At 37.8% G+C, this 14,362-nt stretch overlaps 1 protein-coding gene across 1 annotated transcript in view; it reads left to right on the top strand.

Annotated features, from left to right (window-relative positions):
* Positions 1-14,362, top strand: part of LOC128856918 (contactin-2) — a 57,832-nt gene that overhangs the window by 22,085 nt on the left and 21,385 nt on the right. Inside the window, exon 2 of the mRNA XM_054092363.1 lies at positions 11,572-11,708. Within this exon, the coding sequence (XP_053948338.1) occupies positions 11,572-11,708 (137 nt within the window). The remainder of the gene's footprint in view (positions 1-11,571; positions 11,709-14,362) is intronic.

Below are 14,362 nucleotides of genomic sequence, written 5' to 3'. Positions count from 1 at the left end.
CGACGAAGAAGTGGTGCGTGTCGAGTTGTTTTTCGTGGGTTTTCTCCAGGATTTGGCGTGGTGTGAAGATTTGGTCTATGGTGGACTCACCAGGCCTGAAGCCGCATTGATAGGGTTCAATCAGTTTGTTGACTATGGGATTCATTCTCTCACACAATACGCTCGACAGGACCTTGTATGCGATGTTAAGCAGGCTTATCCCGTGGTAATTTGCACGGATTGCAGGATCACCCTTCTTATGTATTGGGCACAGCACAAGGAACTGATGCATGCGGTTTGTCACCCTCCAGCTTTGTATAGCTCGGCGGGAAGTCCGTCTGCTCCAGCGGCTTTGTTGTTCTGATTCGCCTAATGGATGTTCGCACCTCATCTAAGTCGGGTGAGGCACGATGATTCCATAGTCAGCGACTGGTGTATCGGTATCTACTTCCCTATCTACGCTGCTACATCAACTATTAAGCAACTGAGAGAAGTGATTCCTTCATAACCTAGGTGTACCTTGGTCATCCGTCACCAGATCGTTGTTTTCGTTTTTGCAGGAGCTGGCCCCGGTCTTAAAACCTTTGGTCTGGCTCTTGACATTTGATAAAATTTTCGGGCCATGTTATTGTCGCCGAGCATCTCAAGCTCCTCGGGCTCACGTCTTTCCACATCCCCTTTTTTGCGCCTGAAAAGACGCCTCTCTTCCTTCCGCAGCTCGCGATATCGCTCCATCGTGGCTACGCGTTGCGGCCGACCGCAGTGTGGTTTTGTATGTTGCGTCTTTTACTGCAGTGGTGTGGCGGCACTCGGCGTCGTATCAGGTGCTGCGTTGCTGTTGGTGTAATCCAACCACCGTTTCAGCAGCGGTACGCATGCCGCGAGCGATTATTGTCCACCGCTCATTTATGTCGTTGGGCTGGTGAGTGCTCTGATTGTGCTGGAGTGAGAGTTGAGCTGCGAAGTTCCTGGCTATCTCTTATGATCGCAGCTGGCTGCGACAAGGTAATGATCGGAATCGATGTTGGCTCCTCGGATTGTGCGCACGTCTAGAAAACGGTGGTCAATCTGCGACCGCGTCGATTGATCTGGAGATAGCCAGATTGCTTTGTGGATGTCTTGATGCTGTAAGCTGCAGTGAAATCGATCAGCCTCATACAGTTGTCAGTAGTTTCGTCGTGAAGGCTAAATTTTCCGACGGTTGAGACAAACACATCTTCCTTGCCCACTCTGGCATTAAAATCGCCAAGTACGATTTTGATATCGGGTCGTTGGCTTCTTCCAGACTTTCGTAGTAATAAAGAACTATGAGAACCATTTTTTATCATTTCGAGTTTTTAAGATTCTTTAAATGCTCCTAAAAAAATAAAGGGGTGTATGGTAGTAAGCACGTAATATCTATGTTTCCCTTCCGTTACTGATCTAGTGGTAGTGTATAAAGGAAGAAGCTTAATATTTCCATATATTTTTGGTCGTTCCCCTTTAAATGAAAGATCCAAAAATGGAATTTAGAATCATCTAAAGAAGTTTTATAGAACATTTTATAAGGTTCATTTTTCAAGAATCTCATCCGCTGTATTTGCAGCCAAGAGTCAGATTACCCCGCGTTATTTTTTACTCTTCTTCTTGTTGACTCTTCTAGTGATTTTGTTGAAATAAAATCCGGCGACATTCGTTTTATGTATTCGAAAATGTTTTTCTACTTCTACACATTTCTTTCTATTCTTAATAATGCCCACGGTTGTATGGGTGATTTGATTTTTTATTTTCATTTCTATCAACCCAAAATCACAGTCATTCGGTAGAAACGAATGACCAGACATCAAAAACGCGTCAAAGAGGGCCAAGCGCCGTTTTCAAGTTATGTTTATAAATTTTTTTAAATAAAAATTTCACTTTCATAATTAACACTGACTATTGAATGTAGAATGTTGAAATTTCAACCATCATCTAATGGTTCATTTTTGACAATACCGTAAAAATTACATTAAATAAATTTATTTCAAAATAATCTATATATATAAAAATTAAGCCGAAAAAAAGTGTGCATTTGTCTCCGGTAATCTCACCAACGCGTGTAAGAAAAACAATGAAAGTTTCACACATTGTTGGTGTTTCTTTGGCAAAGGTTTCTGTGAAGTTTGGTTGAAATCCGATAACGCGTGTGTGTGCGGTGCGTCGGTTAAGTGAGTGTGTTTTTGCTATTTGCCGCACGTATTTTTTGTGCCGCACATAGCATTCATTAGAATTGAATACATTTTGGTCGTGTGTATCTGGGCCGATTATTATGAAATTTGGTATATATAGGTGGCGATGCCGAAGGCCAAAACGAGGACCCGGGAAACCCTAGGATGTGTTTTTACAATGTGGGTATCAAATCAAAGCTACTGATGAGTGCTTTAACACAGAGTATTTTTTAGATCTCTGAGTTACCAGGGTCTCGAGATATAGCCGAAAAGGTAGACCAAGGTACCCTTGGATGTGTTTGTACAATATGGGTATCAGATGGAAGCTGTTGATGAAAGCTTTTAAGTGAAGTAATTTTTACTGCCTGTTTCCGGGATAAAGAAAGGAGATGGAGCTGGAGATGGAAGAGGAAAAGGAATAGCTACAGGAAGAGGAAGACCTCTTATTATTAAAAATTAAAAAAAAAAATTATGAAACAATTTTAAAATGTTACATATACGCTTATTATATAAACGTTAATCTGAATTCAGTTATAGTGAAAAATTCAAGTCCAGAACAAACATATCGATCCGTTGACACTGTTACAAATCAAGATGATATTGTAAATTATCCCACTGAATTTTTGAATTCCCTTGATTTACCTGGATTACCGCCACACATGCTAAACTTGAAAATAGGAGCACCGATTATTATGTTGAGAAACATAAATCAACCACGACTATGTAATGGCACTGGATTAACAGTTAAGAGATTGATGAATAACGTCATTGAAGCAACAATTTTGAATGGAAAATACTCTGGTGAAGACGTTTGAATTCAAACGGCATATCCGATGGTATCATTGGTATTCGCGGTATTAATTTCCTGTTCGCTTTGCATTCGCGATTACTATTAATAAGTCACAAGGCCAAACTTTATCAATTTGTGGTATTGATTTAGAATAGCCATGTTTTTTCATGGCCAACTTTATGTTTCATGCTCAAGAGTTGGTAAGCCATCGGTATTGTTCACTTATTCAACAACGCATGGAAAAACGAAGAATATTGTATACCAAAGAGCATTACAATAAAAAAGTAATAAAGTAAATCACATCAAACATTTTTTAATTGCTACTACTATTCAAAACTTCTTTCATTACTATTCATGCGCGAGAATTTTTATAAAAAACACACAGTATTTTTCGGCTTAATTTAATTAATTAATCTAGGTTTTTTTAAAGACGACCAGCGGAACGGGCGGGTTTTCGCTAGTTATATAATAAATTTTTTTTTATAATAAACATTTTTTTTTTGTTTTTTTTTTTTACTTAAACCGCTTTCATAATTATGGGCACATATACACAGCGCACAGTGGAGCGACTCAATCAAGTTAGCCGAACAAAATTTGTTTGTATTGCTATCGATATTGACTCGATCTAACTATAGTTTGACAGCTGATAATGGCAAACTGTGTTGACATTTCTATTCGGTAAGGTTTGGCAAGTCAACATGAATATTCTAACGCCAGAACAAAGCTTCTGAATTGAGGTAATTTACTTGGAAAAAAATAAATCAGCACTGGCATAGAGAGCAGTGTAATTCAACTAAAGAAAACAGCTTTTATGATTTCTTTATCTACCACTAGAATATGTTTATTTAAATACATCTTTGTATGAAGAATACCTTAATTAATTTGAGGATAATGAAAAAGACTTCTCTTATTCCTAAAACTGTGTTTTATAAGGGCATTATTGGTTCTTCTGTTTGTGATGCAGCAACCTTATTTGTTGATTTCTTCTCATCCAGCTCCGTGCGGCCGCCGTAGCCGAATGGGTTGGTGCGTGATTACCATTCGGAATTCACAGAAAGGTCGTTGGTTCGAATCTCGGTGAAAGCAAAATTAATAAAAACATTTTTCTAATAGCGGTCGCCCCTCGGCAGGCAATGGCAAACCTCCGAGTGTATTTCTGCCATGAAAAAGCTCCTCATAAAAATATCTGCCGTTCGGAGTCGGCTTGAAACTGTAGGTCCCTCCATTTGTGGAACAACATCAAGACGCACACCACAAATAGGAGGAGGAGCTCGGCCAAACACCTAACAGAAGTGTACGCGCCAATTATTTATTTTTTTTTTTTTAACTCCGTGTATGATGAGGCAGCCATTCGCCAAATTTCTCGAGAAAATTGTTTTCTACTGTTGACTTCGGTTCACTAAAAAGCAGATGATGATGCCATTGAGGGCTTGTTAAGGATTAAAAACTTTTCTCAAGCTGATGTCGATGGTCTTTCTGTAATATTGATTAAAAATTGTGGCTTTATAGTGCAACTTTGAAAACTAGTTTTTATTAAATCCTTGGCTGAAGGAATATTTATCGATGATCGGAAGTCAGTCACCTCAATTTACAAAAAAAGCAATAAGAACGATATTGCGAATTTCAGGCCAATTTCTAAATTATCTGTAGCCTCAAAACTCTTGAAATGTGTTGTTGAAGACAAGTTATATTTTAAGGTAAAACGTGTGATTAGTCCTAGCCAGCATGGTTTTGTAGTTGCAAAATCTACGTTACCTAAGTTGTCAGTTTTTTCTGAAGATTGACTCGTAGGCTTTGAAAGTGGATTTCAAATTGACTCGATCTACACGGACTTCTCTAAAGCCTTTGCTAAAGTTTCCCTCGATCTTAATTAATAAAGAGGAGCAGTAGTTATCGAAACAGGATATGGCCACATCCGGTGTACCTCAAGGTAGTATTTTTGGACATTTATTATTTGTTTTGTTTATTAATGATACCTGTCCATGTTTTTCTTTTGCTAATTGTCTTCTCTATGCTGATGATCTAAAAGTTTATGGTGAAATAAGAAATCCTATAGACCCTGGCGTCCTGCATTATGAGCTGAATAATTTATTTTCTGGTGGCTTATGAATTGTCTATTTTTTAATATTTGAAAAAAAAGCCATAAAAACATATTTTCTAAGCTTCAAAAACCCATTTTTCTTTATCATATTAATAATATATATCGCCTTCACCTTTTGTGATTAAAGATTTAAGGTTTTTTTATTCAAGGCTAAATTTTCTCACGCACTTAAATTGTGTCGCTTCAAATTTACTTGCTATGCCCGTTTTTGTAATACACATTTCCTCGAATAAGATACTGGGAAAAAAGAAGAGCTGGTAGTGATTTCTGCATACTTGTTTGATATATATAATATGTAATTCTTTTTTTTTAAATTATAACACTCTTGCAGCGATTGAGCGAAATATATAAGTATCAGTATGCAGTATCAAGTATGTCCTCGCTTCTTTTTATAGATTTACATTTTCTATTTTTTTGGCCATTTAGAGGCGTCACAAACATTGCGTGCAATTTTAAAAGTAAATAAATAATCGATAACTTGTGCTACCAATATCTGGCGTCTTTCAGTAGGCCGCAGAGTTAATGATGGACATATGTACAAACATATATCTTTGAGCAACGAGAGTAAGGAGTTATAGCTAAGTTTTGGGTTAGCAACTACTTCATGTTTTACGCAGACAATAGTGATGAAATAGGGAGAAATTGGAAAGCCAAACAAGACAAGCCTTTACGGCGTTAGCACGAGGCCTAGAAATGACCGCTACAAAAATATAATACTTGTATATAAGAAATCTACACAGCTCCGCCTTAAATAATTTATAGTAGAGCTAGAAGTGATCCCCCTGAAACATGTTGCGAAACCAATTTTTTAATCGCCACATACGTATGGATGTATGCACTTTATCGCTCCGTAAACCTCTCCACGATCTAAAGGCAAGTTAAGCTTTATATATTTATTCCTTCCGCTTCATAGTGAAGCATAGAGCCCCAACAAAACTCTTAAATCTACCTTTTTATGTCATTCCAGTTCAATTCACTTAAACTTCATTACGGCATATTTTCTTTCTTGTGACATGCAACACTTTTTCCGATTGGTGCATATAAATTCCCACTTGAAATACACATAAATATGTGCATTTTTTATAAATATTACTCCTGGTCAGTAGCTCAACTTAATTTCACACAAATAACCTGTTTAATGCATCAAAAGCCAAAGGCCCCAGCCGCCAGTGCATTACAGCATCAATGGAGCAGCTATTAATAATTAATAAATAAATATTTTTTTGTACATGTATATGTGTATTTACTTAATAATAATAAAGAGTTTTTCAATTGGCGCGGGTCGATTTTGGCGCCCTGTGGCAGCCATTTGGTTTTGGTGACATCTGTCAAATCTTTTGTTTATTATTCAGTTGTTTATGCCAAATAATCATGGCAAGTTACACGATTGAACAGCACGTTCAAATGATAAAACTTTATTATCAAAATGAGTGTTCATTAACGCAAACGTTGCACGCATTGCGCCCATTTTTCGGTAGACGTGGTGGCCCTTCCAATTTCTTATGGCCCATATTGAACCATATGGACCTAGACGACATGTGGTTCCAGCAGGACGGCGCTACGTGCCACACAGCAAACGCCATTTTATTTCATTTCAACATCTACCCGCCCTTATGGAAAACCCCTTTTATGGCACAACCTGGGCTGCTCTAAATATATATATGGTGTGCCATATTTAAACCCCCAATATCCGCAGGTGTGGCAAAAACGGGAGAGCGACAAGAGCAGAGCAGCTGAGAAGAAGGTGCTGAGATGATTCCACCCCGACCTCCAGACACCTTCTGCAGAAAGGACTTGAAAGTGCCCACTAGCGAAACCGATCTACCTGTAGTCAGAAGGATCTCGCGACTTTGCATGTTTGCGCACTAACCCAGCACTCGCTGAGTTGATACGAGGCCCATCTTTCCAGGAGTAGGCCATACGTTCTTAAGGGAACCCCAATCCTTTTGTTTTGCGATGAAACCTTCTCCAGGGTTCCCTGTCTAGCCAGATTATCAGCCCAGCAGTTTCCCTATTGTGACCGGGAACCCAAATAAGCTTTATATCGAAGTATTCGCATACAATCGAGAAAGAAGTCAGGCGGCGCGTGCAGCGGCAGTTTTTCCTGCGATGTCCACGGGTACCACATTCAGTATAAGCGCCCCACTAATTCCTTGAGGGCAGACCTTTGGACTCTCTCTCTCTTTGGTGTCGTCCTTTCCAGCGAGTTCCCCTAATAACAACTTTAGTTTTCAAATCTAATGAAGAAAAGCGATTTTATGACTTTATTTTCCTCCTGTACTTGCGTTCAAGGTTAAAGTGACCACGTTCTAGTGCATAGACTTGCATATATTTGTATTTTTGCCTAGCGCCAATCTTTTCTTCGATACGCAGACACCTCGATGAGGTATGCGTCCGTGTAACATGTTATCAACGTCTTCAATGTCTATTAAGCTGTCTCGGGATGGAGGGAAAAATCCAAGAGAAGAGGAATCACCACACACGTAGTAGGGACGGTTGGTATATGGTGCGAAGGCATTTTTAACCCAACCTCAAAATATCTTGGTTTATTTTGTAGGTTTTAGATAACCCTTCCCCAGTCTTCTTATCAACCAGTGAAGTTTTGAAACTGAACATCGTAGCAATCTAGTCCCATGCCTGCGATTCTTCACATACATATTTAGTACATACAAGTTCAGCAATAGCAAATGGTGTTGATATGCCGCATTTTGCTCTCTTTTTCACCAGTTCAAAAACAATCAGCGGACATGTAGTTCAGTACTACATGTCCCTATCGCATTTTTACTGCAGGGTACAAATTCGTGTACGAATGAGCAAAGCCGGCAAATCCATGGTCGCAAATACAAAATAAACACTGATAGCGAATTCCTTCCTTTCAATGACTTTTATTTAAGAAACTTATTAAGCAACAACAAAAAGGAGGAAAATCAATTGATCAATTTACGTAATTCAAGGTCACTTATTGTGTGGCATTTGTTTTTGCTTTTGCTCCAGTTTTGCTAAAAGCAATACTATATGGGATTATTATTTGTACAAGTGAATGTTTGTCGTATGGTCGCTGAGTACTGGTGACGCGTTGCACCGATGGCCTTTCAGCCTAGTGGCTAGTCGGTGGACGGAAGTGGCGAAACTCGACAATGAATTCACTATAGTCTACAGAAATAGGTTGGAAAAAGTGAAAAGTAAAAATAAAGCACGACGACACAACAAATAAACAACAAAACAAGGGGTTCGCTTTGCGTGTGGCGAAATTGTATATCCAAATGGAAATTAATACTAAAAACTTAGTGGGAGGTGAGTGAAGGTGAGGCGAGTTGTTCGTTATGGCTTTTATTGCTAAATTTCAGTATTTGTTGTGGACAAACTTAGACGTCGAAATGGTGGAAGGAGATGTACTCGCAAATATAATGCTAAAAATAATTCAAAATTTCCTTTTTAGCTCTCTCCTTTGCTTCAGTTTTAGTGAATAGGAGCTTTGCGAAAAATGATTTTTGCTTGCCTACATTCTTGAAAACTTGTACATGTAATGTAATTACATTTAATTAGGCGATTCAAAAGGGCTTCTGCCATGTCCTACTACGTATAGTTTTATGATAGCTTCAGTCTTGTAGTTGCGTACATCCTTTTGCGTTTTGATGTTATTCTACAAATAAAGGGCTTAGAGGTATAACAGGCTAAAGGTATACTCTGGCTCCGTCTGTATTCCCGTAAGGGTTCCTGGAATTTTTGTGAATATGCCATAGCTCTCCATAGAGACAAAATCCAATAGAGTTTCCAGAGTCTTGATGGTCCTGGAAGGCAGTAGTAGTTCGCTGTAGGCTAGAATAATCCCGAGGTACATACTTCACATCGGTAGCAAATGTAATTCTCACACACGTTGAAAGCAGGTATTATACATACTTTATATTTGTTTGTGAATATCACCATTTGGGTGTTGGTGGGGATGGTATTTAGTCTACGCTGCCTGAAGCAACTATCCACAATGTAAAAAGCGTTTTACAACAGTTCGCTCAGAACTTGGAGATGCTTCCCTGAGGCTGTTAATACAATATCGTGCACTTAAGTTATGACATTAGACACAGCCCGTATTCTACAATCTAAAAAGTAGCGTATTTACAGTAAGACTAAAGTAGGGCGAAAAATACCCCTAGTAGAAGTCGTTCACCTCATCTTCGAGATGATAATACTTTTCTCAACCGGCAGCCAAACGAACTCTAACACAAGCCGATCCAGACCAGCCTTAAGTAGCTCCTTGATAACAACAAGATAAGGGTGCTCCTGAAACCAATTAAAGACATTTTTTTTTTTTTAATTCTAAACGAGTTACAAAAAATGTTCCATAACTTTATGTTTCTTGCCATCGAATGGTAATCACCCACAACCCCATTTGGCTACAGCGGCCGGCCAAAATACTTCCCAAATATTTAGCAGATTCTACTCATTACTGGCAAATGCTGTTAAAACTTTTTAGTGAAATTGAAAACTTTTAACTAGTGAAAATTAATATTTTTGCTTAGACGCAAAAAAGTTCGTAGGAGAACAAAAAGTATTTGATTACCTTCAAATTTACACACAAATTTTAATTCATATGGAAAGTAGGAAAAAACAATGCACAAAGCATCTTCTATTATAGAATTAAACAAAGAATGCAAAAATAAATATTTTTAAGTGTTTATAAAACATATAGTAAAAAGAATTTTCGAAATGAAAATTCTTCTCTTCTTCTTGATTGGCACGATTACCTTCTTCTTCTTTAATTGGCGCTATAACCGCTTACGCGATTTTGGCCGCATTTAACAAAGCGCGCCAGTCATTTCTTTCTCGTGCTAACCGGCGCCAGTTGGACACTCCAAGTCAAGGTAAGTCCTTCTCCCCCTGATCTTTCCTACACAGATGAGGTCTTCCTCTTCTTCCGCATCGAATACTTTCAGTGCCGGAGCGTTTGTTTTCATTCGGACGAAATGGCCCAGTCAACGAAGCCACTGGATCTCTATTCGCTGCGCTACGTCTATGTCGTCGTAAAGTTCATACAGCTCATTGTTTCATCGTCTACGATACTCGCCAACTCGTCACCAAAAGTCCAAAAACCTCCAGCATCTCTCTCTCTCTTTCTCTCTCTATTAAGCTCTCTAAGCGACGCCTCATCGGATATTGTCATCTTCCAAGCTTCTACGTCATACGTTAGGACGGGCATAATGGGAGCCTTGTAGAGTGTTAGTTTGTTTTACTATTCAATTGCCTACTTAGCCCAAAGTAGCGCTTGCTGGAAAGAGAAATTCTCTTTTGGGTTTAAAGGCTGACATTGTTATCGGTGTTAATGCTGGTTCCTTACAACCTCGAAATCATAACTGTCAACAGTGACGTGGGTACCGATACGCGAGTGCGCCGACGATTTGTTTGAAGACAAGAGGTACTTCGTTTTGTCCTCGTTCACCACCAGACCCATTCGCTTTGCCTCTTTGGAAAAGGCAGAACTAACAGCGCGGTTATTAAGGCCGATGATGTCAATATCGTCATGATACGCCAAAAATTGTACGCTCTTATAAAAAATTGTGCCTGAGCCACTAAGTTAAGCGACTCGCACGATCTTTTCCAGCATCAGGTAAAAGAAATCACACGACAACGATTCACCTTATCGAAACCTCATTTGATATCAAACGGCTCAGAGAGGTCTTTCCCAATTCTGACGGCGCTGCTGGTATTGAACAACGCCAGTTTGCATAGCCGTACTCGTTTTTCGGGCATACCAAATTCAGACACTGTAGAATATATTATACCTAGATAACACCTTTTCAATCGGCAAATTATTTTAACGGCGTGTTGACTAATATAGTATAATTTACCAAACATAAGATAGTATTTTTTAAAAAGTATGTATGTATGTGAAGTAAGTATAACTATTTATTTATTTATTGAAAAAAACGTCTACAGACTTTTTGATATCGACTTGTAGGAGACGACTGGGCAGAGGTTTCTTGTTTACGCTTACCTGAAAACAATCAACCGAGCACATATTTAAGTGCATCTGTATGTTATTTTTTCATTTCCTCTCTAATTGATTTTGTTTTCACATAAGTAAAATTGGTTCATCTACTAGCCGGTGCCCTTATTGTGCCATTTCCTTTCATATCCGCCTCGGCAAAAATTATATTGAATCTTATTTCAAGAATTGCATGAATATGCAGCTTGGTACATACACACATACACACATATCTGAAATTTGCAGGAGGTTTTGTTTTTTAGTAGTGTACAACAGCTTAATTCACTACCACGACTTCATTGCGAATATCACTTCAAAGAAATCCTGGCCCAAGAGAATTCACACAGTCGATACATACAAATAAAAAACTATTTATGTCACTATTGTCCGATCACAATTACTGTTAGTTATTTCTCCGCCAAATTGAATATTTATACATTTAAATATTGCACAAGAAACTCTAAATAAAGCACAACTTGATTTCTTACAGTCAGGCAAGTGATAAATAAAATTTTTTTTTTTCTATTCATTGCAGTGCTTACGGTTCTGACGTCATCCATAAAGTACAACGAATACGTGACGGATAAAGGCAAAAATATCTCCATACCCTGCACAGCGGAGGGCAACGTTATGTGGGTAAAGGAAAGCGGTAGCAATAGCACCATAATACAGGTGAGAGAGTGGAAACTTATGCAATATACACACATACATATGTACGTACATGCGATGTAATTATATGCACTTTAAGCACTTGTTGTGTTTTTGTGCGCTTGCACACTTTCATATTCCAAAAATTGAGGTCTCACGCTGCTTAAAAGTATAAATCTACCCACCAATGTATCTGAAATGGAATCAACGAAATTCGAGCAGGCGTAAAGCCTTGCGGTTAAAAATATAGTATATTTGCATATTATGGGTATCAGCACAACGATAAGAGGTAGAAATCATTTCCATTCGAGAAAACACGAAATTCCACATCGCATTAGTTCACTAGCCACAAGCGCAAAACGTATGTATACTTGTATAGATGCTGGTTGTGTTCTGCATACTGAAATATTGTGTATTTATTCTAGTAGGCCTTGCCTGAAAAGCTGGAACAAAAATAAAGACTTAATTTAAATTTTTGTGAATTATTTGTAAATAAGAAACTTTATTATTATGATTGCAATACTGTTATTAGTGTTTTTTATTATTATTACCAATGTATTCGATATAGGAATTACAACTACTAAAAAAATACTCAAGAGAATGTTTATTTACATATTTCTAGCAAAAATTAATCAACCAAAACAAAATGGTTTACAGACTTCCAAGGCACATTTATTGAAGGTGGTGACAAAAAATTAATTCGACTTGTTTTATTCTATGCTGACAGTCACATGGACACAGCGAAAGAAAAAAAAACAAATCAACTAATTTACCACCACCACCTTCAATCGATTCGCTTTTACTTGTTTGCATAGCTTCAGAAAAATTATCTTAATGAATAAGAAAAGTTTGATTGAATTAAAGATGCCATAGTTTAAATTCCTTGAATGCAATACCGCTAAATTTTGGACTACTACTGTAATATAAAGTGTATATTTATCTATCATGGCAGCCGCCGTAGCCGAATGGAAATTTCGAAATGGAAATGTTTTCATAAAACATTCGAACCCATTATTGTCTACCATAGTAGGTCTTTTAAGGGGTCATTTGTTGAGTACCTAAAATGTCCTGTTAAAAAACTTAGATCGTGAGCAAATATGATATATTCTCATGCGAGTAGTGTAAATCCAAATCAAGAAAATTAAAAACAGTATCTAAATGTTTATGATTCTTACTCGTAAATGCAGATTAGGGAGCATCACTCTCGATACAACAAAAAAAACACATACGAACTGTTTTTTCATCGAAGGAATATTAAGATTTATGTGAGCTGGATCAGTTTGAAAGTACCTCCGAAAATCTCATTATTTTGATTCCGTGACAAAAATATGGAACAGTCATTTTAAGCGTGCACTATTCTATCATGTGATAAATATTTTCCAGAACTAATTTTATTCTTAAAAAATCGAATTTTTGTGGTACTTCCAAGTATAATACGTTTTATAATTCCGGTGGCACGCTAATATATTATATAATAGATGACTTGGTTTTATAAGAAGGAATAGCTCGAACTTTGCAGACCCTTATACAATGTGAAGCCCAAAATAAACAAGACTGAGCAAGGAGCTTTGTTCTGATAACTTCGAGTTTATTTATTCAAAATAGTCCCCTCTGGCCTCGATACACTGTTTTGCGGGATATAAAAGCTTTTCGAAAGAGTGTTGCAGGTCATTGACCGGAAAGTCCTTCAGGATGTCGGTACAAGCCTTTTGAATGGCCCCTACGGGCGCAAAACGTTTTCCTTTCATGGCCAAATGTAATTTTTCAAATAGGTAAAAGTCACAGGGAGACATATCAGGTGAATACGGTGAGTGATTGATGGTTAAAATGCGTATTCTAATCAAAAAATCAGTCACAAGAGTGAATCGATGAGATGGTCCATTATCATGTCAGCTTGCTCCTTCGCGGTATTCAGGGCGAATTCGACGAATGCGATGCAACAAATGCTTCAAAACGCTAAGATAGAAAATTGCATTGACAATTTGGCCCGTTGGCACGAACTCCTTGTGGACAATTCCCTTGGTGTAGCCGCTCGACTCGGGCCTTCCATTCCACTATTTATCACCAGTTACAATGTTGTAAAGGAAGTTCTCGTCTTTTCTCGCCTCTTTAATGAGGTCTTTCGAATGTTGAATTCTGAGCAATTTTTGTTCCTCAGTTAACTTGTGCGGAATGAAACGTGCACAGACCTTTCGTAAGCCCAAATGATCAGCTAAAATGCGATAAATCGATGTTTTGGAGCTATTCAACTCCGATTCCATGAATTTCAACGATTAGTTCGGTTCATTTTTGATAAATTTACGAACAATTTCGATGGAGTTTTCGTTTTTCAAATGTTTTTCATCAATTCAAATGTTTCAGAAAACGTTTTACCGATTTTAAAACAAAATATGATATTTTCTTTCTTTCACTCTTTGTTCGAAACTCATTTTTGTACGGATGACACAAAAACACTGACACTTTAGGCGCAATAACTTCGCTTCCACTGTACCGAATGTCACCAAGCTTTCACTGGAAGTCAGTTAGAGATTAAACTTCCAACGCACTAACTCATTGAAAATATAGCATCAAAAACATTTTTATGACGCCAGTCTTGTTTATTTTGGACTTCACCTTGTACTTTAAGTTACAATTTACAGCATTTCGTCGTTGAACGAGTTAAAAAGTTTTTCTTAAGT

This window comes from Anastrepha ludens, chromosome 3, assembly GCF_028408465.1.
Source record: "Anastrepha ludens isolate Willacy chromosome 3, idAnaLude1.1, whole genome shotgun sequence".
Taxonomy (NCBI): domain Eukaryota; kingdom Metazoa; phylum Arthropoda; class Insecta; order Diptera; family Tephritidae; genus Anastrepha; species Anastrepha ludens.
The sequence above is the reverse complement of the archived record's forward strand: the minus strand, read 5'-3'. Positions and strand labels throughout refer to the sequence as shown.